Raw genomic sequence first — 23,347 nt, 5'->3', positions numbered from 1 at the left:
ATGGTTTTGGCCTTCGGAACTTAATAGTATAGACAAACTATGTATACTATAGGGGAATCACTTAAGGCAAACAGCTTTGCAGTCTCCATTATGAAATAAGATATGATTGTACATGGATAAGTGATTTTGTAATTTTCCAGCATGTATTGATCCATGTCATGTAATGAAGGCAGGCCCGATTTGGGTGTCCCATGTTTGAATGTTAATAGAGCCAATGAATATTGAAATTCCAAAATGGAGCTCTCATATACAGACATTAATCTTGTTTGTCATGTTTGTATCCATTGGCTCTACCTGTGTTTGTCAGGTGACAGGTCCCAGCAGCTAACATTACATTTAAGGACAGGGTGGAATAATATCTTATTAATGCCATTTCCTTTTCCAGAGAATGGCTTTGTGTTTTTCAAAGTCAGTCTACCTATATGGTTTTTTCAGCTACATGGTTTTTAAAACAAATTATGAGTTTCAATTTTTAACTTAGAATTTCTTTAAGTGCATCTTTGCTCTAATCTCTCTCTCTCTTTTTTTTTTTTTTGGTTTTTCGAGACAGGGTTTCTCTGTGGCTTTGGAGCCTGTCCTGGAACTAGCTCTTCTAGACCAGGCTGGTCTCGAACTCACAGAGATCCGCCTACCTCTGCCTCCCAAGTGCTGGGATTAAAGGCGTGCGCCACCACCGCCCGGCTTTGCTCTAATCTCTTATTTCTTCCTATTCCCCATTGTTTCCAGGTTATTAAGGATTTCTTTCTATTTTTTATCGAGTCTGGTTTACTTATTTATGTTTTGAACAATATCTCCTGTAAATTAGGCTGGCGACACACTATGCCATTGAGAATTCCATTGCACACCTAATCCCGCTTCTGCTTCAGAGTGCTGAAAAGTCATGAATCTGCCTCATGGCTGGGCCTTAAACTGGTCAGTGAGAAAAAAAAATAAACTGGCAAATGGAAGCCCTCCTTCTTCTCTGGATTATAATGCAAAATTCCAAAGGAAGATGGATTGTGTACAAATTGAGTTCAAAGACCAACTTTAAAGAATGCGTAGTCCCAGCAGAGAAAGGGCTGGACAAGAAGAACCATGAAAACTTACTCAAGTAGTGCCCTTTAGAAATAAGTAGTAAGGTAATATGTTCTAGATGATTGTTGAAATGTGATCCTAATTAGTAGTATTAATAAAAACCCAGAGTCAGATATTGGGTAAAGATGACAGAACAGAGAAGCAACGCATTAGCCACATTCACTCTTGCCTCTCCAAATCCCCATTGATATGGGGAATAGAACTGAGATCATCCTTTTGGCAGTGAGTGATTTCATCCTCTCAGCGATCTCCCCAGCTCAAGGCTGAGGGCCTTAAAACCAATTAGAGCTTGACAAATGAGACAGATTTTGCTGGGCACATTGTTCCCCACCAATAATCCCAATACATTGAGTATGGGGACAGGAGGATTTTGCCTTTCAGGTCCAGTTAATATACATAGCAAAAACCTGTCTCAAAAAAAAAAACATTAAACAAACATCATTCATGCTGATTTTGGTGGTTCAAACTTTAGATTTCATTCAGTACATAGCAAGTTGATGCAGGAGTATCACCAATAGATTTAAATCAGGCTAAGGTGTCTTGTGAGACTCTGGTCAACAAAACTTTCCCTCCCCAAACCTTTCAAATTGCTTTTGTTTTTAATGTTTCTTAAACCTAACAAAGGTCTACCCATTTGTTTGGGAATGTTGAAAACAATACCTAAAATAAAAACAGAGAACTGATTAACACTTATTGTAGATTCCAACTTCATAATTCTCAAGGGAAGAAATACTATCTAAGCACTTTTCACGTTTTTAAATAAGCAAGCCTGTTAAAATAATCTTAAAATGTTTGTATTAAATATACATCGATTTACTAGCTAGGGACTTGAGAAAATATGAGTAGAATATATCTCAGAAAAAATTTCAGATTGTTAATTCAACACATCTAATACAAAATATCAGTGGGTTTTACCTTGCTGTGGTTTAAGCTTTAATAGTGGTATATTCCTTTCAAGCATCCGTTTACTTAATTTTAAATTTTAATAGACTTGAATAAATGGCAGCAAGATAAAATTTAAAGATAAATAGAATGAACAAGCACCTTCAACTTGATCAAAACAAATGATTAAATCTTGCCATAGATCTAATGGCTCATACTGTTTGATAAATTTTTCATCAGAAATAACACTCAATATTACACTTCATTTTTCCCATACTCTTTTGACTGTTACTGCATGAAAGGTTATTTTCTTCATATGCTTATAATGTGATACTGAAGTATTTGGTAAAAGTGCTTCTGGTGTGTAATTATGGCATAAATAAAAATGCTGGGAATTAGAAGTTTAAAAATTATATTGACTAAAAATCACAGTATATTAGTCAGGGTTCTCTAGAGTAACAGAACTTAAGAACTAAATCTCTCTCTCTCCATCTATATATCTGTCTGTTGTCTGTCTGCATAAGTGTGTGTGCATATGGCAATTTACTGGAATAACTTAAAGGCTGCACTCCAACAATTGCTGTCAGTGACTAGAAAGCACAAGTTCTAGTAGTTATTCAGTCCCACAAAACTGGGTGTCTCAGTTGTTTAGTGTACATGCTGGAATCCCAAAGAAGTAGACTTCAATGATAATGAGTACATATACGGACAAGGTAAGGGAAAGCAGAGAGAGAAATAACAGCCCACATTCCTTCCAGCAAAAGGTGTGACCCAGACTTAATTTTGATGGTATTCACAATTTTTCTTCTCCTGTGGAAATAAGAGCAAAACCCCTTTCCCAACGTAGCACATCTCCTGGCTTCCATTGAGAGGTCAGCACAATCTTGGAAATAAATCAGTTGATTTAGTTCAGCAGACTTTTCCATTATCCAATGTCTTTCTGCTGCTGTCATTCCTTTCTCTTTAGCATTAAGAAAATTCAAGGTTAATAAAGCATTATGTAATCTATTACTGGGGGTATTTTCGGTCCCTTCCTGTTTATTCAACATATCCTTTATAGTACGATTTGAACTTTCTAAAACTGCCTGACCTGTGGGATTATGTGGTATACCTGTAATGTGTTTTATATTATAATAAGCAAAGAAGTGTTTCATTTTCTTAGATACATATGCTGGACCATTATCTGTCTTTATTTGTGCAGGTATACCCATGATGGCCATAACTTCCAATAAATGTGTGATTACTGAATCAGCCTTTTCTGAACTCAGGGCAGTAACCCATTGAAAACCTGAATACGTGTCTATGGTGTGGTGTACATATTTTAATTTACCAAATTCCATAAAGTGGAACACATCCATCTGCCAGATTTCATTTCTCTTAGTACCCTTTGGGTTACTCCCTGCAGGCAACAGTGTTTGATTATAGAAAGAACAAGTGGGACATCTCTTTATAATGTCCTTAGCTTGTTGCCATGTTTAGGCCTTTACTATTGACATGATGCTTTTCATGAAATTCTGAGGCCTGCAACACGCTTCCAATTAATAATTGATCAATCTCAGCGTTAACTTGTGCTAGAGGACCAGGCAGACCTGTATGGGACTGGATGTGTGTTATGTACATCGGACAAAGCCTGTTCCTGATTATGTCTTGTACCTGGATAAACAGTGAAGTCAACTCTGTGTCATCTGGTATAAATTCAGCGGTTTCAATATGCAAGATAACTCTTTCTGCATATTGTGAATCTGTAACTATATTAAGAGGTTTTTTAAAATCCCTTAGCACCATAATAATGGCATATAATTCTGCTTTCTGGACAGAATTATAAGGGCTTTGTTCCACCTTACTCAATTCATCTGACTTATAACCTGCTTTCCTTGATTTATTTGCATCAGTATAGAACGTACAGGCTCCAGTTATTGGAACATCACGTACAATTCTAGGAAGAATCCAAGAAGTTCTCTTTATGAGGTTAAGTCTACCACTTTTGGGATAGTTTCTATTAATTTCTCCCAAAAAATTAGCACAAGCTCTTTGTCATGGTTCATTGTCTTCCCATAACTTTTTTATTTCTTCAGTAGTAAAAGGCACTATAATTTCTGCTGAGTCTATACCTGCTAGTTGACGAAGTCTCAGCTTACCCTTTATAAATAATTCAGAGACTTTTTCCACATAAGTTTTTAATTTTTTACTTGGTTTATTAGATATAAATATCCACTCTAAAATAATATCTTCCCTCTGCATTAGAATCCCTTTAGGAGAAATTCTGGAAGGCAATATGACTAGGATGCTGCTAAGATTTGGGTTCACCCTATCCACATGTGCCTCCTGTAATTTTTCCACAATTATTGTCAGTTTCTTTTCTGCTTCAGCTGTCAGTTTTCTTGTACTAGTCAAATTTTATCACCATCTAAGGTTTTGTTTAAATGAACTATTAGATCAGGTGTTATCCCAACAGCTGGTCAATGACTGGAAATGTCTCCTAACAATCTTTGGAAATCATTAAGAGTCTTTAATCAGTGTCTCCTAATTTGTGCCTTTTGCATTTTAATTTTCTCTAACCCTATTCTGTAACCTAGGTAATTAATAGAATTTCCTCTTTGAATATTTTCAGGGGCAATTTGTAATCCCCACCTAGGCAAGACGTTCTTTACTTCTTCAAACATCCTTTCTAAAGTATCTTAATTTGTTTCTTTTTTCTTTCTTTCTTTCTTTTTTTTTTTTTGGTTTTTCGAGACAGGGTTTCTCTGTGGTTTTGGAGCCTATCCTGGGACTAGCCCTTAGACCAGGCTGGTCTCGAACTCACAGAGATCCGCCTGCCTCTGCTTCCCATTTGCTGGGATTAAAGGCGTGCGCCACTACCGCCCGGCAAAGTATCTTTATTTGAATCAGATAACAAGATGTCATCCATGTAATGATAAATCATGGACTTGGGGAATTGTTTACAAATTATTTCCAATGGCTTACTTACAAAATATTGGCACAATGTAGGACTAATGAGCATCTCCTGTGGAAGGACAGTCCATTGATATCTCCTATTAGGCTGAGAATTATTATAAGTAGCACTGTGAAGGCAAATTTTTCTCTATCCTTTTCTTGTAATGGTACAGTGAAAAAACAATCTTTCAAATCAATAACTATAAGAGACCATCCTTTTGGTAATAGAGAAGGCAAAGAATTCCAGATTGTAGTGGGCCCATAGGTTGAATTACCTTGTTGACAGCTCTTAAATCTGTCACCATTCTCCATTTACCAGATTTCTTTTTTATGACAAACACAGGAGAATTCCAAGGACTGGTTGATTCTTCAATATGCTAAGCATCTAGTTGCTCTAGCACCAGCTGTTCCGATGCCTGTAGTTTATCTTCAGCTAGAGGCCACTGTTTGATCCTTATTGGCTTCTCAGTTAGCCATTTTAAAGGTACGGCTTTGGTACTCTAAAGTTTTTGTATTTGCTGTATGTTCTTGTACTGCCTGAATGATTGCTGACCTTTTTACATAATACCTCATCATATCCTTCCCAGAATTATGAGTTCCTGGAACTACAGGAATGTTAATCTGGGTATTCCATTGCTGTAGCAGGTCACAGCCCCATAAATTTATTGTAATATTGGCTATATATGACCTTAGTCTTCCTATTTGCCCTTCGGGCCCTATGCATTCAACCCTCCTTGTGCTTTGTTTTACACGAGATAGGGTTCCAATTCTCAGGAAATAAACATCTACCTCTTGAAGAGGCCAATTCGGATACCAAGATTCTGGAGTAATGATACCTACATCCACACCTGTATCTAATAAGCCTTCAATAAAAGTGCCATTTATACATACTCTTAGCTTTGGTCTTTGATCGTTAATAGAAGTCTGCCAAAATATACGTTTACTCTGTCCTACTGGGTTTTTTGACTCATCCTCCATGCATAATTCATCATTTAAACCAGTATTACTTTTTACAGCAGAAATTGGAGCTTTTAATTTTCTTGGTGAGGCACGTTCTCCACTGTGACTGGGAATGTCTGCGCCACTGTTGGCTTGGGGGCCTGCGAGAGGCCCCTCAAGGAGTTTCCCGATGGTATCAGGTTGCCTTGTCTGTCTGTTGTTGACCTGCATTCGTTGGACCAATGTCAGCCTTTACTGCATCTCCTACATATACCTGAAGGCCGAGGTCTCCTATTTTTGTCATTCCCAGAAGAAATATTATTCCTAGAAATTCTTTGCCTGCTATCCCTTTGCAAATGTCCTAATTTACCACAATTAAAACACCTGACAGTTTGATATCTCCTCATTGCTTTGGAAATCGCTTCTCCTACCCAAGATTCATCATTATAGCTAAACGTTTCAACATTCATCGTAAGCTGAATCCATTCATCCATAAGTGCTGATATAGACCTTAAATTCCCAATTATGTTTTTGCAATCTATGTTTGCATTTTCAAAAGCTAGAGATTCAAGAAATATTCGTCTAGCCTCTGGGTCAGTTACCCCTATATCCAGAGCCTTAATTAATCTTTGCAAAAAGTTAGTAAAGGTTCTCTCTGTCCCTGCCTAATCCTGGTATATGATTCAACCCTTTTTGCTGGATCTTGTATTCTATTCCAAGCATTTAAAGCTGCTTGGTGACATAAACACAGTGCTTCATCATCATAAAGAGCTTGGACCTGTGGATCAGCGTATTCTCCCGCACCAAGAATTTGATCTTGGGAAACCTCCACACCTTTTGCTCTTCCTTGCTGTTCCATATGTTTGGATTCTTCGCTAAAATAGATTCCAAATATCAAGGAAAGTCCATCATCTAATACTGTAGAAAGTAACTGTTGGAAATCATGTGGGGTAGCTCTAACATTACAAGCCCAAGTCCTTATCATTTCCTTAACATATGCAGAGTACAAGCCAAAATTAACAATAGCTTGCTTAATTTCTTTTAGATCATTCATTGCTATTGGCATCCACCTAGCTTCTCTGACTCCCTTTGAGCCTTTAGAAGATGACACTTTGTCAGAATAAATTATAGGGTATGTCGCTAAAACCCTGGGTAAGCCAGTTCTAATAGCTGGTGGTGGCATTGTATCCTGTCCTTGTGCCTCCTTACTCTGTTCCCCAGCTCCAATAATTTCTTCAATCATTTCAAGTCTTTTTATTATTGTCTCTTTTGAATCCTGAATCTCTTGACCTGCATGAGTTTCTAGTAAAGATTGTATGGTTCTTAGCTGCCTTCCAGCTTCAAGGTCTAGATTAAAGGCAGAAGTCATCCATGCTCAGTATCTGGATCAGAGTCATGTTTTCTTGCCTTAAGGTCCAGATCACAACTGTGTTCTCCTTTCTGGAATTACAGTTCATTCCAAATATAGCAAAGTTAACAACCAAAAGCAGCTATCATAATCAATCACTTCTCAACTTGACATAAATTATATCAACTTATTAATTACTAAATGAAAATTAATAACCAGGTTGTAATTATGCCTAAACATAATATAAGTATATCAAATACAATTGCAAATGCATTATCTTTTTAAAAGAATGGCAATGTCCCTTGGAGAACATTTTTCTATTATTTCAAAATTATTTCTAATACCACAGATATACTCATAATTGATATTGAAAAATATGATTAAAAACTAAAAGAACATATCAATAACTGTACAAATGCATTACCAACAAAACAACAGAAGCACTCACATCAGTTAAAGTTCTCCTTTCTGCAATGGTCACTCGGCCTTAGATGGTATTTAGAACTGCCATCTCTACTACACATTCTTTATTTCTTTCACCCTCTGCAAGCACTTCACATGGTCTTCTGCCTTTTCTTAGAGAAGTGATCTATCCCTTCATTCCTGATGAATATGTGACCTTTGTCATACTTGTTGTATTAGATTGTTGTCATCTCCCATTAACTTTAATCACAAGGCACAATTTCAGATAGAGACACCCCAAAGGATCTGCTGCATCCCAGACATAATCCTTGTTACTTCCCTCACATTGAGGCAATTCAATTTCCTCACAGTAATCTGGAAATACCACCCTGCCAAAGGTTGTTATTCCTTTCTTAGTCTGTTGGTTTAATATCAGTTGAACCTATCCCCTCTTCTCACTTTTTTATCCCATTTCCCCATACCCCAACCCCACTCCCACCCCCAAGTTTCCAATTTTTGCCTGACAATCTTGTCTCCTTCCAATATCCAGGAGGATATCTATATGTTATTCTTTGGGTTCACTTTCTTATTTAACTTCTCTAGGATCACAGTTTATAGGCTCAATGTCCCTCATTTATGGCTAGACTCCACTTATGAGTGAGTATATACCATATTCATCTTTTTTGGTCTGGGTTACCTCACTCAGGATAGTGTTTTCTATTTCCATCCATTTGCATGCAAAATTCAAGAGGTCATTGGTTTTTATCAGTGAGTAATACTCTAAAATGCATACATATTCCACACTTTCTTTATCCATTCTTCCATTGAGGGGCATCTAGGTTGTTTCCAAGTTCTGGCTATTACAAATAATGCTGCTATGAACATAGTTGAACAAATGCTTTTCTAGTATGATACAACATCTCTTGGGTATATTCCCAAGAGTGGTATTGTTGGATCCTGGGGTAGGTTGATCCCAAATTTTCTAAGAAACTGCCACACTGATTTCCAAAGTGGTTGCACAAGTTTGCATTCCCACCAGCAATGGATAAGTGTTCCCCTTACTCTACATTCTCTCCAGCAAAGGCTATCATTGGTGTTTTTGATTTTAGCCATTCTGACAGGTATAAGATGGTATCTCAAAGTTGTTTTGATTTGCATTTCCCTGATCGCTAAGGAGGTTGAGCATGACCTTAAGTGTCTTTTGGCCATTTGAACTTCTGTTGAGAATTCTCTGTTCAGTTCAGTACCCCATTTTTAATTGGGTTAATTAGCATTTTAAGGTCTAGTTTCTTGGATAGAGTCCATCAATCAGTGTACAGTTGCACATTAGGCCATTTCTCCTTGCAAATAAAATTTATGAGAATGTTTACTGCCTGCTCTTCTGCCCACTGTGAAGGTTTCCCTTCACTGGTATCTTTCAGGGTTGTCCCAAAATGGGATTGAAATCCTGAAACTATCCAATACTTGGTTGTGCCAGGATGATGTGAAGGACCATCAGTCAGGGTCTAGCCTTCTCTTCCTCATTCAACCAATCATAGGGAATAGGCTATAGATATATGCTTGGCAGCAGGAGGCATTGTAACAGGAGTAGAAACCATTGTCATTTGGCCACTTTTCAATGTAGCTTCTTTGTGCCTTCAGAAACTACTTGGTCCTGATATCTTTTATGCCATTTCTTTTTGATAATAGATTGCTGCTGTGAATGTCCTAATTTATTACTTGATGGGTCTGATAATACCCAGTTCATGATGGGCCCATTGTACGTTGTTCAGTTTGTCCCAGTGCCTGGAATTAATAGAAGATGATTATCTGCTTGACTATATTTAGTTTCGGAAATGATTATTTGGGCACCAGTAGCAGACACTTAAGATGACTTCAAGAAAAATCTTGTTCCAATTCTCCAGGGTTCCTTTTCTCATATATTATTCAGTTTTTTTTGTGTGTGTGTCTTTATGTTTGCATGTAGACTATGTAGCCCAGGCTATAATGTGCATAGTGATCTTCCTGCCTCTGTGTCCAGATTACTGCCATGAAAAGAATTTACTACCACACACAGTATGGAAAATGAATTTTATGGTGCAAGTCTCCTCTTCTTATGGAAGCCAGGGAATCTGAGAGAAGTTCTCAGAACCCCTGATTTTGGAGGTAAAGATAGTAGAAAGCTTCTGTATGTACTTGGGATGGAAGCTGGATGTTCTGAAAGAATACCTAGTGCTCTTAACTGCAGGTAGAATACCTCTTAGCTGAGGTATTCTCTGTCCTATGTTTTCTATTCTTGGTTATGTTTCCTGTCCAAGGTTGCCCAGTCAGGGTCTGAAACCTGAAGATGATTAAAAAGTACAATTATCCTCCATTTGAGAGAATTAGCCTGAAGAAGGGAGTAGTTCCTTAATTGTTTATCCAATATGAGTAGTCAGTGCATTATATATACACATCCAACTAAAAACAGAAGCAGGAGGTTGTACTCATGTATTCAGCATACTTATTCACCCATACTTGACAGGGGTGAAGTAGGAAGGTTTTGGGGGCAGGGATGGAATGAAGAGATGAAAGCAAAAAGTGATGTAATATTTTTTAATTAACAATTCATGAGGATTACTTTTAAATTAAAATGGGGACTTGATAGATGGCTCAGCAATTAGAGCACTGGATTATTTTACAGAAGACCTTGATTCCATTCTTGGACCCTGTATTTTAGCTAGCCATTTGCTCTAATTCCAGCCCCAGGCATCTCCTCCCTTCTGCCATCTTTAGGTACTGTGCACAGGCACATTCAGTGAGAACATCAATTAACCAAATATTTTTAAAAGTTAGAAAAAAGAATGAATGAAATTCTCTACACTGATGTCATACCCTTGAGACAAACTACAAGCCAGGGCTAGTTAAAAATGGACTGCCTCTTGTCTTGCATGGAAACAACTGTGGCCTTCTGCTTAGTAACCCTGCTCAGAACAAAAGTAGTTTTCACTCGAAATAATAGAGGTCATCATAACCGTTCATCCAGGAGCACTATATAGAGGGCTGTTAGATAACTTTTCCTTGAAGTTTTCTGGTTTTTTGATCTCTATCTTTTATGTCTGTGAGAGTTATGATGTTAGCACATTTCTCTTTGGTCAAGCATCAAGATTGACAATCTACTTTTCGCAGCGTCAATTACTTGATTTTCAACTAAGACCTTATGGTACAATATGAACATAGAGACATTTCTTCCATTGTTTTTGTAATTTTCATATGTTCCTCCATGACTCTGATGTAAGAATGCCCCTAAATGACTCTACATTATGATCATGTGCAGAGGTACATTTGTTAATGGAGCATGCCAAAGAAAAGGAAGAACATTATATGAGCATGCTCAAACTCCCTAAGTAAAATCCCCATGCTCCTTTGTCAAGGGAAAAAGCTGCTTTTCAAACAACTCCCATGCAGGCAAGAGGTTTTTCTCATTTCTTCTCACTTGGCAGTTGAGATGGTTATATTTGGTAGTCAAACTGACTACCTCTGGGATTAATTCATACACACACAAAAATGGTTATATCTGAGTGGGGTTATACTTAATTGAAGTTTTTGAAATGGATAGAACTTTTATCGTTCTAGATTATTTGACATGATAGGATCCACGCTTAGCTGCTTGGTGGCAGTGCACACCTTTAACACTATCACTGAAGAGGCAGAGCAAGTCTGGTCTACACAATGAGTTCCAGAGCAACATAGATAAATCCTGTGTTGAAAACAAAACAAAAAAATAATGAACCAAACAATGACTATGATCCACCTTTAACCTGGATATCACCTTCTCATGGCAGCAGACACATATAAAGGCTATTAAAGAAGAAGGTTCTCTCTTTTTGCCTCCTTCCAGTAGCTTTGGCTACCTAATTCAGTCCATTACTAACATTAGAGCTGACTTCTTTGGAATAGTGGTGTATCCTGTAAACCAACTTAGACATAGAGTCTCATGGACTGAACTGCTGCATTCTTCACTTGATCTTAGAGAAAAGACTGAGAAGCAATCTCCTGTACCCTTCAAATTTCCATTGTTAGACAGCTATCTTTAGGTGACCCAGAACACAGCTTGGGAGACATTCTAATAAGACCACTTTGTACTTTAATGGTGAGATTCATTCTACCAGTCCTGTTCATGTGGAGAATCTTGAATAATGCAACTGCACATTTTTATTTAGCAGTCCATGGAAGAAGATGTGCTGGCTAACAACAGTACACATAAAGTCATTCTTCCTGGCTCCATTATTTTCTACATATTCAAGTTTCCACATTGCTCTGCATTTCAGTATTAAACTTGAAACACCATGGAGCCATTATCCAGCCTTCAGATGGGGGTAAGATCTTGGTTGAGGTCTGGTTCTTGCTTTTCTCTCATGGTTGTCTGAAATTGCTGACACCAGGTAAAAATTACCTTCAGTACATCCGATCTCAGCATGAAGCCACAGAACAAACATCTCCTTTTGTGACCTGAAAACTTCTTTGTTTGTTAATATTCAGTGCTTCCTTCCACCTGTTCTACAGGGAATAACTCCAGCCATGTAACAGAGTGCACTGTACAATCTAGCTAACCACATTTTGTCCAGGAGTAAAAATGGAAAGTTCCTATGGAGTGCAAGATTACAGAAGTGTCTGATTTAGAGTCAGAGGCAAGTGCTATTGAAATGCATATCTTGGGAGATCTAGAAAAGATCTTTGACGGGGTAGGGAATGGCAAGGAACCACTGTGCTGTGTTTTGAAGCACACTATAGTGCCATGAGATAACTTATGTTCCTACATGACTTTCAGGTAAGAAGGTGCCTAAATGTCCCTGCTTTTATATTGTGATTATGTTTATAAGTGGATTTGTTAATTGAGCATGTTTAAGAAAAGGGCAAATTCTGTATAATGTTGAAAACATAACTTGAGTATAATTTCAATTGTAATAAATAAACTATTAACACGCAGTACTTTATATCCTAATTGGTTTATAATAATAAGTCAAGGACTAGAAATTTTCATTACATGTTCAAGTGAGATGCATTAGATAAAATAGCTTGAGTAAGAATAGAAAATCATCGACAGTATTTTAAAAAAATAATGTCAAGTTTGGATTAAAAGAAAATTTCCATATCTATATCAATGTAAAATTATAAATAAGTGGTTACTTTTTAAAATTAATTTTAATAACCTACCCATTTATTTCATCATACGTATATATGCCCCTTTATTCTTTTTAGAGCAGATTCAGTAATCTACACTTTTATCCTATCATTTCATTTGGTGCTTTTGTAGGTGGATGTATATTTATGAATATACAGAGATGGCTTTGTAGTTGGACATTGGCACTGTCCCTCTATAAATATAAGCATGTTGTTAAAATAAAAATTCAGCACTTTGCCGGGCACTGGTGGCACACGCCTTTAATCTCAGCACTAGAGAGGCAGAGGCAGGCGGATCTCTGTGAGTTCAAGGCCAGCCTGGTCTAGAAGAGCTAGTTCCAGGACAGAAACCAAAAAAGCCACAGAGAAACCCTGCCTCGAAAAAAAAAATTCAGCACTTTGTCTCATGTCAGGAGCATGGGATGGAAAGAAAAAAGAATTTAGAAAACTTTTCACTTTTCTCCATATCTATTTTTGTCTGACTTGTACATGCTATTGAATATATATGTCTGTATATGTCTATAGACTCAATGTTTAAGTTTAACACAATGAACAATGAATTTTCCTGAAGTAATCTTTGAAATTTCCAGGAAGGAGTTGGGGTCCCACAACAACAACTCAACCTGGTTGATATGATGGCATGATGATGATAGTGCTACTATCAGACCTGTTTTGCATACCACCTGCTCAAGATGGTTCTAACTTGCTTAGCTGAAATGGTGTACATTTTTTACAACATTCTGGACAGATCTTCTAATAGGACACTCAGAAAAATCTTACCAAATACTCAGAGACTATTTGCAATTATACTAGACAATAATCTTGGAATTTAAACATCATTTTATTTTCACAGGATCCCAGACAAAGAACATGGCCCCCATACAGCTAAAAGTATTTCTAAAAGACTATATCCTCTCTCCCAACAATGTTTGTCCTCAGGGTTAGGGACATCATTTAAGGGTTGATTATAATTGTTATAGGGTTTTGGGTTGGAGGTAAAATATTAGAGGCTGAGGGATCTCTTTGAAAAAATAATGGGGCTGGGCGGTGGTGGCGCACGCCTTTAATCCCAGCACTCGGGAGGCAGAGGCAGGCGAATCTCTGTGAGTTCAAGACCAGCGTGGTCTACAAGAGCTAGTTCCAGGACAGGCTCCAAAACCACAGAGAAACCCTGTCTAAAAAAACCAAAAAAAAAAGAAAAGAAAGAAAAAAGAAAAAAGAAAATATATGGGAAAATTGGATGGAATAATAGATTAGTGTTTGTGGCTGTAGAGATGGCTCAGTTGTTAAGAGCATTGCCTGCTCTTCCAAAGGTACTGAGTTCAATTCCCAGCAACCAAATGGTGGCTCACAACCATCTGTAATGAGGTCTGGTGCCCTCTTCTTGCCTGCAGGCAGACACACAAACTGAATATTTATTACATAATAAATAAATATTAAAAAAAAAACCCTGCTACTTTGGCTCCGCACCCATAATGTTATTTCCCAGCAGAGGTGTCCTTTGTTTCTCCACTCTGCTCAACTAAAAAAAATAGATTAGTGTGAGCTTACATACACTAATAATAATAGTGACTAACAGAGTGAATACTAACAGAGTGAGTTATAATTTATAGGCAATTGCATTGATATAGATTTTTGTATATTGATATAATGTTAAAGTATATTGAATGTTGTGTGCATTAATGCTTCTACATCTGCTTAAAACATTTTATATATTGATAAGTATATTTATCAAATTGCAATATACATATCTACCACTGATCAAGATACATATTCATTGGTTCCATTTTGAACCCATCATCCTCATTGGTTGCACAGTTGTTTATTGTACAATATTCTAATATGAAGTCTTAGTCTTTAAGTTATATAGGTATTAAGAATTATAGATCAATAGTCATCTATATTTGTCATACTTATAGTTAGAATAATCAGGTCCTTTAGTTACATAAATAATATATTTTGCATAGATAGGTAATCTTCAACCACTTCAAAGAGCTCTAAAATATGGAATTTAAATAACTTAGGGAATTGTTGAAGTGAGACATGATTACTACTGGTAGCATTGATCTTTTTTCCAGTGAATGTTAAGCACCAAAGACACTCAGAGCTTGTTTTCTTGTTGTCAAAACTGACCTTTGGACAAAGACATGGTCACGTCTCAACCACTGACAATATACATGGTATACAAAAATGGATAATTAAATTTGTGAAATCTTGACAAGACAGTGTAAGATGGTTTTGAAAAGATTCCTAGCTCTGAAAATGGTCTGTCAGTTATTCTAGGTCTTAGCCAAAGTTGGTTGCTTCAATGTTGCAAATGAGAATTTGGATGATTGCCCAGGTAGCCAGTTGCCTCTGTAATTTGCACATTTTAAAAGTTGATTGATTAAACTTTCTGCTTGCTCAAGTAATATTATGTCCTTTCTCAGATCTTCAATGGGTTGAAGACTAGATAGTTACAGTTAATTTCCTCTCATGACTTGGCCAAGTTATTTATTATACAAGACTTAAACTAGTTAGGATAGGATAATTATTGAATATATTTTTCTTATTGTATATAATTGTGTATTGGGCTTAGAACTCTTCTTTAAACAATAAGGGGGTGCTGTAGGAAGTCTTACAGCCAGTGGTTTCCCACCCATTGGTGCATGGCCTCATATACTATATATGCCAATGTAGAGCATGAGTCTGGCCTCTTTTCTGGCTGTGTGATTTGATTTTTGATCTCTATTCAAGCATAGGATTCTGATTTGTGAGTCTACCACTAAATAAATAAACATCCATTTCTCAATTCTGAGCAGGTGTTGGGTTTCTTTTAACCACCCTTCTTCAAGCATCATTAAATGTGAATCATTGCAATGACTAAATGTATTTTTTCCATTGTTGACCATGAGCCAATAGTGACTGGGTTCAGAATGTACTTGACTGAATGAACAACCTCCCAGAAATGATCATGTATTTGAACAAATTTCTTTCCTTAGTGGTTTGCTTTCAATTTTCTGTGGATCTTCAGTAGGAGAAGCCTTTCTAGATGAAATTCCTCATTGTATACTACGAGTCTCAATACCCTCAAGTAATTTCCCGACATTTAAATCTACCGTGTTGTGCATGATATTAGTCAGCCAACTTTCTACTTATACTGAAATGCTTTTACCATCATTATAGGCTCCATCTCTAAATCACACAAGATATAGCAGAAACCATTGTTGTTCAGTGCTCAGGAGTTTGGTAACCTACTGTTTTAATTGTTTTGTTTGCTTATCTGAGTCATTGTGTGGCTCTAAATTCCTGAAAGTAAAGGGAGGCATCATTCCTGGGTGTATATGTTTTTATGTTATAGGATGATGGCCCTGAAATGCAGGTATTTTTATGCCAAGTATTTGCTGCTGTGCTCAGCTTCATGCTTATCTTGAATTTTAAAATTTGACAGAGAGTATCACTCAGATTGCTAGGATGCCATTCCATGGATTGATAACATTAATGCTGCCTGAGTATTTTGAGTCAATAAATTGCAGCTGGATGAACATCTTCTTGCTTGTTATGCTTGCTTTAGTTTTTTTTTTTAAAATCAATATGACTGTTTTATATGTCTTCATGGATATGTACTATATGGATATCTGGTCATGAGAGTGATCAAAAGATATCAGAAATCCTAACCCTGGAAAAATGGATAGTTGTAATTCCCATAAGAACTGGCAAATGTGTCCACCTCCATTGAAGATCAGCAAGAGCGCTGTATTACTCTGCCCTCCCTTCAGCTCTGTGTTGATTATTTATGACCAACATTTATATTTCTAGTGCTTTCATCTGTCCACTTGTAACTGTATTATACAGGCAGTTCTTTTTCTACAAAATGTTATTGGTATTGTAGTTTGTGTTAGGGTAATTCAGGTTTCAGGAAGATGAATACAGACGTGGAGTGAAAACAATTCTTTGTAGGGACTTCAATAAAAGCATTTTATTTTTTCTATGGCATTGTTTGTTTCACTGAAGTTTGCAATGGAGACAGGGTCTTAATGTGTACTTCTACCACTTCTGGACCTGATTGCATAGACTTGACTGTCATTTATCTCAGAGACAAATATACCCACCTCTGTTTTCTGAGTGTTGTGGTTATAGGCAAAATACATCAATACACCATGTTTGTCCATCTACTTTTTCTTTCTGTAGTCATTTATTTTCTATATAAGTTTCTCATGCATACAATGTACTGCTGATCTTTTCTCTTTTTTCTCTCCCTGTGAATAGATATTACTCTTACAAGGTGGTATCTTATACAAAAGGTATAGCAATAACAGAATTGATTCTCCTTTTCAAATTCCTTCTAAAGTGGCTGTCTATGTTATGGAATAATAATGGGAAACACCAGAATCAAAACTGTACTTTCATAGAAGTATAAATTTAACTGTCATTCTTACACTGTAAACATGTGTGGTATATTTTTGAAGGCGGTGACCTATGATGATGTGCATATCAACTTCACTCAGGAAGAGTGGGATTTGCTGAATCCTTCCCAGAAAAATCTCTACAAAGATGTGATGCTGGAGACCTATAGGAACCTTACTACTGCAGGTAAAAATGAATTTCCTTCATGTTTCAAAATATGGAGACAACTTTTCCTTGGTTTATGATTTTGTTCTGTAATTTGTTTTAGATAAAGAAGAATGAGGTGAACAATACAGTTATAGTTCTTAGGTGCACTTAAGATACGTTAATTGTTGCACAATTTTAAATAATATAACATATATATTCTGATACTGTATTTTAGGAAACATTTGGGAAGACCTTAACACCAATGAACATTGTCAATGTTCTAGAAGACATGCAAGGTAATTTTCTTGTGCAAGTTCATAACAATTTCCCTTGAATAGTTTGTAATCTATTGTGAAACTTTTAAACAAAAGCAACATTGTAAATAAGCACAGCTTTAAATGCATTGATGGTTATTAAATTCTCACGAATCCATATACCTCAATTTCATGTATGTCAATTGCATCTGCAAAGCCTTCATTTAAGAAAAAGTCTAGGAAGCAATGCCTAAACAGATATCACCATTTGATTCATAGCACCATGGGAGCTATGTTGTAGAACTGCTGGTTCATTTGTTTCATGACAGAAAATGTATACATGTTTCAGTGATGATGAGTATAGCCACAAAACTTTCTACTAAGTCAATAGCCCATGGTAAGCCTTTTATTACCCTTATACTTTTGGTGACTATGCTAAATTTAATGAGAACAGGTGAGTCAAGTTTCAAGGGGCAGTTGTTGTAGAAAAACCTTAAGATCTATACTACAAGTCTCTGAAAGTCAAACCTTGAGGATTCATTGTGGAAATCTTTTATTCACTATTCTTCCTTTCATATGTCATTCCTGACACAAGTGTATGAGCATAGGGTTATGAAAAGATTTAGCATACTTCTCCTTAAGAACAATTAAGAAGAAAAACTGTAGTTCTCATGTAGAGTGTACATTTTCAATTTTATCCAAAAATACAAAGTTGATTTATTTTCTACCCTCATGGCTAATACATAAATACAAACTTACATTACAAAAGAAATGAGTTCTAGGTCTATGCAAATACTTCCAGATGTCTCAGTTCACTTACCATATTTATAATGATTCATAGTATAGTAGAATTATGAAGCAGTAAAGTTTGTAAAGCACTAGTGTATGCAGTTCTCTTAAAAAATGTAAAATATATCCTAGAAAAAATACAGGTATAGTTATAGATGAAAAGATAAAGCATGGCACAATGGAATTTATCATCACAAATATTTTTCTTGACGCAAAATGACTCCTAATGAGAGAACAAAACATGATTTTAAACAAAGTTATAAAACCTTGATATTTGATTCCTTTTTACAATTGGAAAAATATGAAACTAATTCATATAGATATGAGGTTCAACAGTGTATTGAATGTGGTAAAGATTTTACATGTGTAAATTATCTTTGCAGGATTGAAAGAAATCAAATTGCAGAGAAGTTTTCAGTATATTCTCAATGTGCTAAAGCCTTGTCTTATAACATTCATCTTCTAAGGAATGAAGAAACACATAGCAGAGAAAAATGCTGTGAAATTAAGCAATGGGATGAAGTATTTTCTTATTACAATCATCTTGAAATGCATAAAATAACACACACTGGAGAGAAACCCTATGAATGTAATCAGTGTTGTAAGGCCTTTGCTCGACCCAGTACCCTTCAAATACATAAAAGAACACATACTGGGGAAAAACCGTATGAATGTAATCAGTGTGGTAAGGTCTTTGCTGAAAACAGTACTCTTCAAAAGCATAAAAGAACACATACTGGAGAGAAACCCTATGAATGTAATCAGTGTGGTAAGGACTTTGCACGTCATGATTGTCTTAAAGTGCATAAAAGAACACAGACTGGAGAGAAACCCTATGTATGTATTCAGTGTGGTAAAGCATTTGCTCTACAAGGTACTCTTCAAAACCATAAAAGAACACATACTGGAGAGAAACCTTGTGAATGTAATCAGTGTGGTAAGGCTTTCCCTCGTCATGATTATTTTCAAGTGCATAAAAGAACACATACTGGAGAGAAACTCTATGAATGTAATCACTGTGGTAAGGCCTTTGTAACTCAGACTAATCTTCAAAATCATAAGAGAACACATACTGGAGAGAAACCCAATGAATGTAATCACTGTGGTAAATCCTTTGCTCGCCACAGTGCTCTTCATAATCATAAGAGAACACATACTGGAGAGAAACCCTATGAATGTAACCAGTGTGGTAAGGCCTTTGCACGTCATAGTCACCTTCAATACCATAAAAGAACACATACCTGGGAGAAACCCTATGAATGTAATCAGTGTGGTAAAGCATTTGCTCTACAAGGTACCCTTCAAAACCATAAAAGAACACATACTGGAGAGAAACCTTATGAATGTATTCAGTGTGGTAAGGCCTTTGCACAACACAGTACTCTTCAAAGCCATAAGAGAACACATACCGTAGAGAAACTATGAATGTAATCAATATGGTAAGGCCTTTGCATATCAAAATAGTCTTCTCTGTAATAAAAGACAAGATATTGGAGAGAAGGAAACCCTATGAATGTAATCACTGTGGTAAGGCCTTTGTAACTCAGACTAATCTTCAAAATCATAAAAGAACACATACTGGAGAGAAACCCTATGAATGTAACCAGTGTGATAAGGGCTTTGCACGTCATTGTCACCTTCAGTACCATATAGGAACACATACCGGAGAGAATCCCTGTGAATATAATCAGTGTGGTAACGCCTTTGCTCATCACAGTCATCTTCAAAATCATAAAAGAACACATACTGGAGAGAAACCCCATGAATGTATTCAGTGTGGTAAGGCATTTGCACAACATGGTTCTCTTCAAATATATAGAAGAACACATACTTGAAAGAAACCAGATGAACGAAATCAGTGTGATAATGCCTTTGAAGACCCATGTATTCTTAAAAGGCTTAAAAGGAAACATACTTTAGAGATACCTGTGAGTGGAATCTGTGGTAAATCCTTTTTTACAATCAACTCCAAATACACAATATGAGCCCTCCTGTAGAGAAATTCTGAAGTTAATTTGTATATTCTTCAAAAACCTGATAAAAATCATACTGTAGTGTGACGGAACAAGGTCAATGGTTAAATAAAGAAACTGCCTTGGCCCTGATAGGACAGAAAATTAGGTAGGTGGAGTAGACAGAAGAGAATACTGGGAAGAAGGGAAGTGAGCTCAGGTGCCATTCCGCTGCTCTCCAGAGCAGACACGATGATGCAAGCCACCAGGTCAGACATGCTGAATCTTTCCCAGTAAGACTGGTGCTACACAGACTACTAAATATGGGTTTAGGCAAGATGTCAGAGTTAGCCAGAAGAGGCTAGATATAATGGGCCAGGCAGTGTTTATATGAATACAGTTTGTGTGTTGTTATTTTGGGACCTCTGATCTAGGCTATCAACTCTCAAATGCTGTTTGCAGGTCTCTTCTTGGGGATAGGACAAGAGGTGAAGTGGACGTAAGTTCAGATATGTTTGCAAGTGCATAGTCTACATGTCTTTTGGAGAGCCTCCGATAAACATTAGCTATTTAAAGGTTTCAAGAATTCCCACAGTAAAGACCTTTACTTCTAATTCAGGATTGGCTCTGTATGATTCTTCAGTCTGCATATTCATACTTCCATAAATAGCCTCTTAGGGATATCATCCTCACCGTTCACATGTATGTGCTGTAACCTACTGAAGACGAAGAGACTGTCTCCAAGTCACAGAATTTGTTTCCATGTTGGAAAAGACCTTAACAATTTTTCTGTTCTCAATACCCTGCATCCTCTGTCCTTTTACTCTACTGTGTATCCAGGCATAACTCTGTGTTATGTAGCTCAGAGGCAGGACAAAAGTCTCTGCATTTATCTTGAAGGAATTTTCTGACTACTCATCCCTGGAGCACCTACTCTTTCTTCTGTGCTCAGTTATGTACCTGGTGACCCTGCTTGGAACACTGCCTTCATGGCCGTGTGCATGCTGGATCTCTGCCTACACACACCCATATACAATTTCTGAGTAATATTTCCATTTAGAGAATCTGCTACACATCTCCTTTGTGCCTCTGATGCTGTTCCACCTTCTCTAATCCCAGAAGACCATTTTCTCTAATGTCTGTGACATCCAGATACATCTGAGACATTCCACAGGCTCCACAGAGTACCTGCTGCTTGTCATCATGGCCTGTGATCACTATCTTGCTATTTGTCAGCAACTCAGGTACCCGTGCACATGAGCCAAAGCTTTTTCTTCATGCTCCAAGAGTCCTCTGAGTACTCTACCTCTTAGTGTTGTTGACAGAAACAGTCATTGTCATGAGACTGCCCTTGTATGGCCAAAATGTATTCAGACACTTCACCTGCAAGGTCCTGGATGTGCTGAAGCTGGCCTGTGGTGACACATCAGTCAGCAATGACTTTGTCCTTGTGGGTGGCATCCTTCTGCTGCCTCTACTCAAGTAGCTCATTTGCCTTTCCGACATGCCAATCCTGGTCACATTCCTAAAGGTGCCCTCAGCCAGCAGGCCCTGCAAATGCTTTTCCACCTGCTTGGACCACCTTGCTGTGGTCCTATTTTTCTATAGCATCATCATGTTCATGTACATGAAACCCATGAACACAAAGGGCTATATCTCTAACATGGTCTTCACAGTCCTATTTTGGTTCCATAATAAGTTCTTTTTTCCTAGGTCTTGAGTCCCTAGTCTGTTGATGCTACAAATGTGCACTCCCTATGCTTACCAATTTTTAATATGATATATTGTTCTTGTTCAGACAAATAAATCTTGCCTGGATATTAGAGGGCAGAGCTAACAATCACTAGTGGACCACAGGATCAGGCAGGAAGTGGATCAGGACTTTAATCCCAGCATTTGGGAGTTGAAAAAAGAATCTAATCCCCCATTTGGTTTGAGGATTTGGGGAGGTAAGAGGTAAATGTGGCTGCTGTGTAGTTTATCTGTTCTGTCATGTTTACCCCAAAATCTGACTCTGGTTTTTATTAATAATACTAATTAGAATCACCCTCCAAACAATCATCATTTTATTTGAATAATGATTTCTTTATTTTTATTTTTTAAAAAGAAAACAAACTATCTTTATCCATTATACATATCAATCCAAGTTTCCACTCCCTCCCCTCCTCTCGGTTTCTCCAGTTATCCTCCCACCCAATCCCATATTCATCCCACATAGAGTAGGCACATTGCTTTGTAGAAGGTCCAAGGCCCTCCCTACTATATCAAGGCTGACCAAGGCATCCATCCAAAGAGTATGGACACTGGATTTTTGACAAAGTAGCTAAAGTTATACAATTACAACCTCTGTCTTCTTCAAAAAACACACATTGCTCATAATTGCTAAGCTATCTCAAGCCACATTTTTATTAAAAATTATTCTTATACATTTTAAGTAAAATATATTCCATTACTTTACCCCTTCCTTGTCTTATCTACATGCCTTTCCAAATTCTTCTTTCAATTTCTTCCTTGTTAAGTGTGAGCAAATAGTAGGTTTTAAAAAGTGAGTAAAATCTGCTGGAACCATTTCTGTTGGCTGTGTGTTAAAGTTTCAAGACTGAACAGGCTGTTTTGAATACACAGATAGAGATCATCCATGCATGTGGCTAAATCATCCACTTGCAGTAGAATTCTTAACTTTATTGACCAACGTGAGTTTTAGCTTTATGTTATCTAGACTGCCTTTGACAGAAAACATTAGTAAGAATAGGAAACTTGGAAGAGTGATTACCTAAGCCAACACTTCCTGATGCCATGCCCTTGAAGTTGTGTAGCCTCAGAGAAGACTATGGACATTGTCCTCCACCAATCACAGTATCTCCATGTCCCAATGGGGATTTTATTAGGAAAATTCCACATAGCCGGGGATTTCAATAATTCATGATAGGGAACAAGTTGACCTCAGACTTACTGAGATGGGCCCCACGCATACTCCTGTGTGGTATGATATAGCCACGCACCTCTAAGTCCAGCTGAAATAGGTGTTTTTAATGGACTTATTATTGAATCAGAGAAAGAAATAAAATAAGATTTAGAGGGAGCACCATTGTTTACAT

General features: G+C 37.0%; 1 protein-coding gene across 1 annotated transcript; it reads left to right on the top strand.

The window, feature by feature from the left end:
• Positions 1-11,766: 11,766 nt before the first annotated feature.
• LOC130866798 (zinc finger protein 431-like) lies at positions 11,767-19,545 on the top strand (the record flags this gene model as incomplete). Its single annotated transcript, XM_057758402.1, has 4 exons — positions 11,767-11,778; positions 17,170-17,293; positions 17,490-17,550; positions 18,765-19,545. Coding segments are annotated over exons 1-4 (978 nt in total), but the record flags the coding sequence as incomplete, so codon positions are not given.
• Between the last annotated feature and the right edge of the window lie 3,802 nt (positions 19,546-23,347).

Source organism: Chionomys nivalis, chromosome 26 (assembly GCF_950005125.1).
Source record: "Chionomys nivalis chromosome 26, mChiNiv1.1, whole genome shotgun sequence".
Taxonomy (NCBI): domain Eukaryota; kingdom Metazoa; phylum Chordata; class Mammalia; order Rodentia; family Cricetidae; genus Chionomys; species Chionomys nivalis.
The sequence above is the reverse complement of the archived record's forward strand: the minus strand, read 5'-3'. Positions and strand labels throughout refer to the sequence as shown.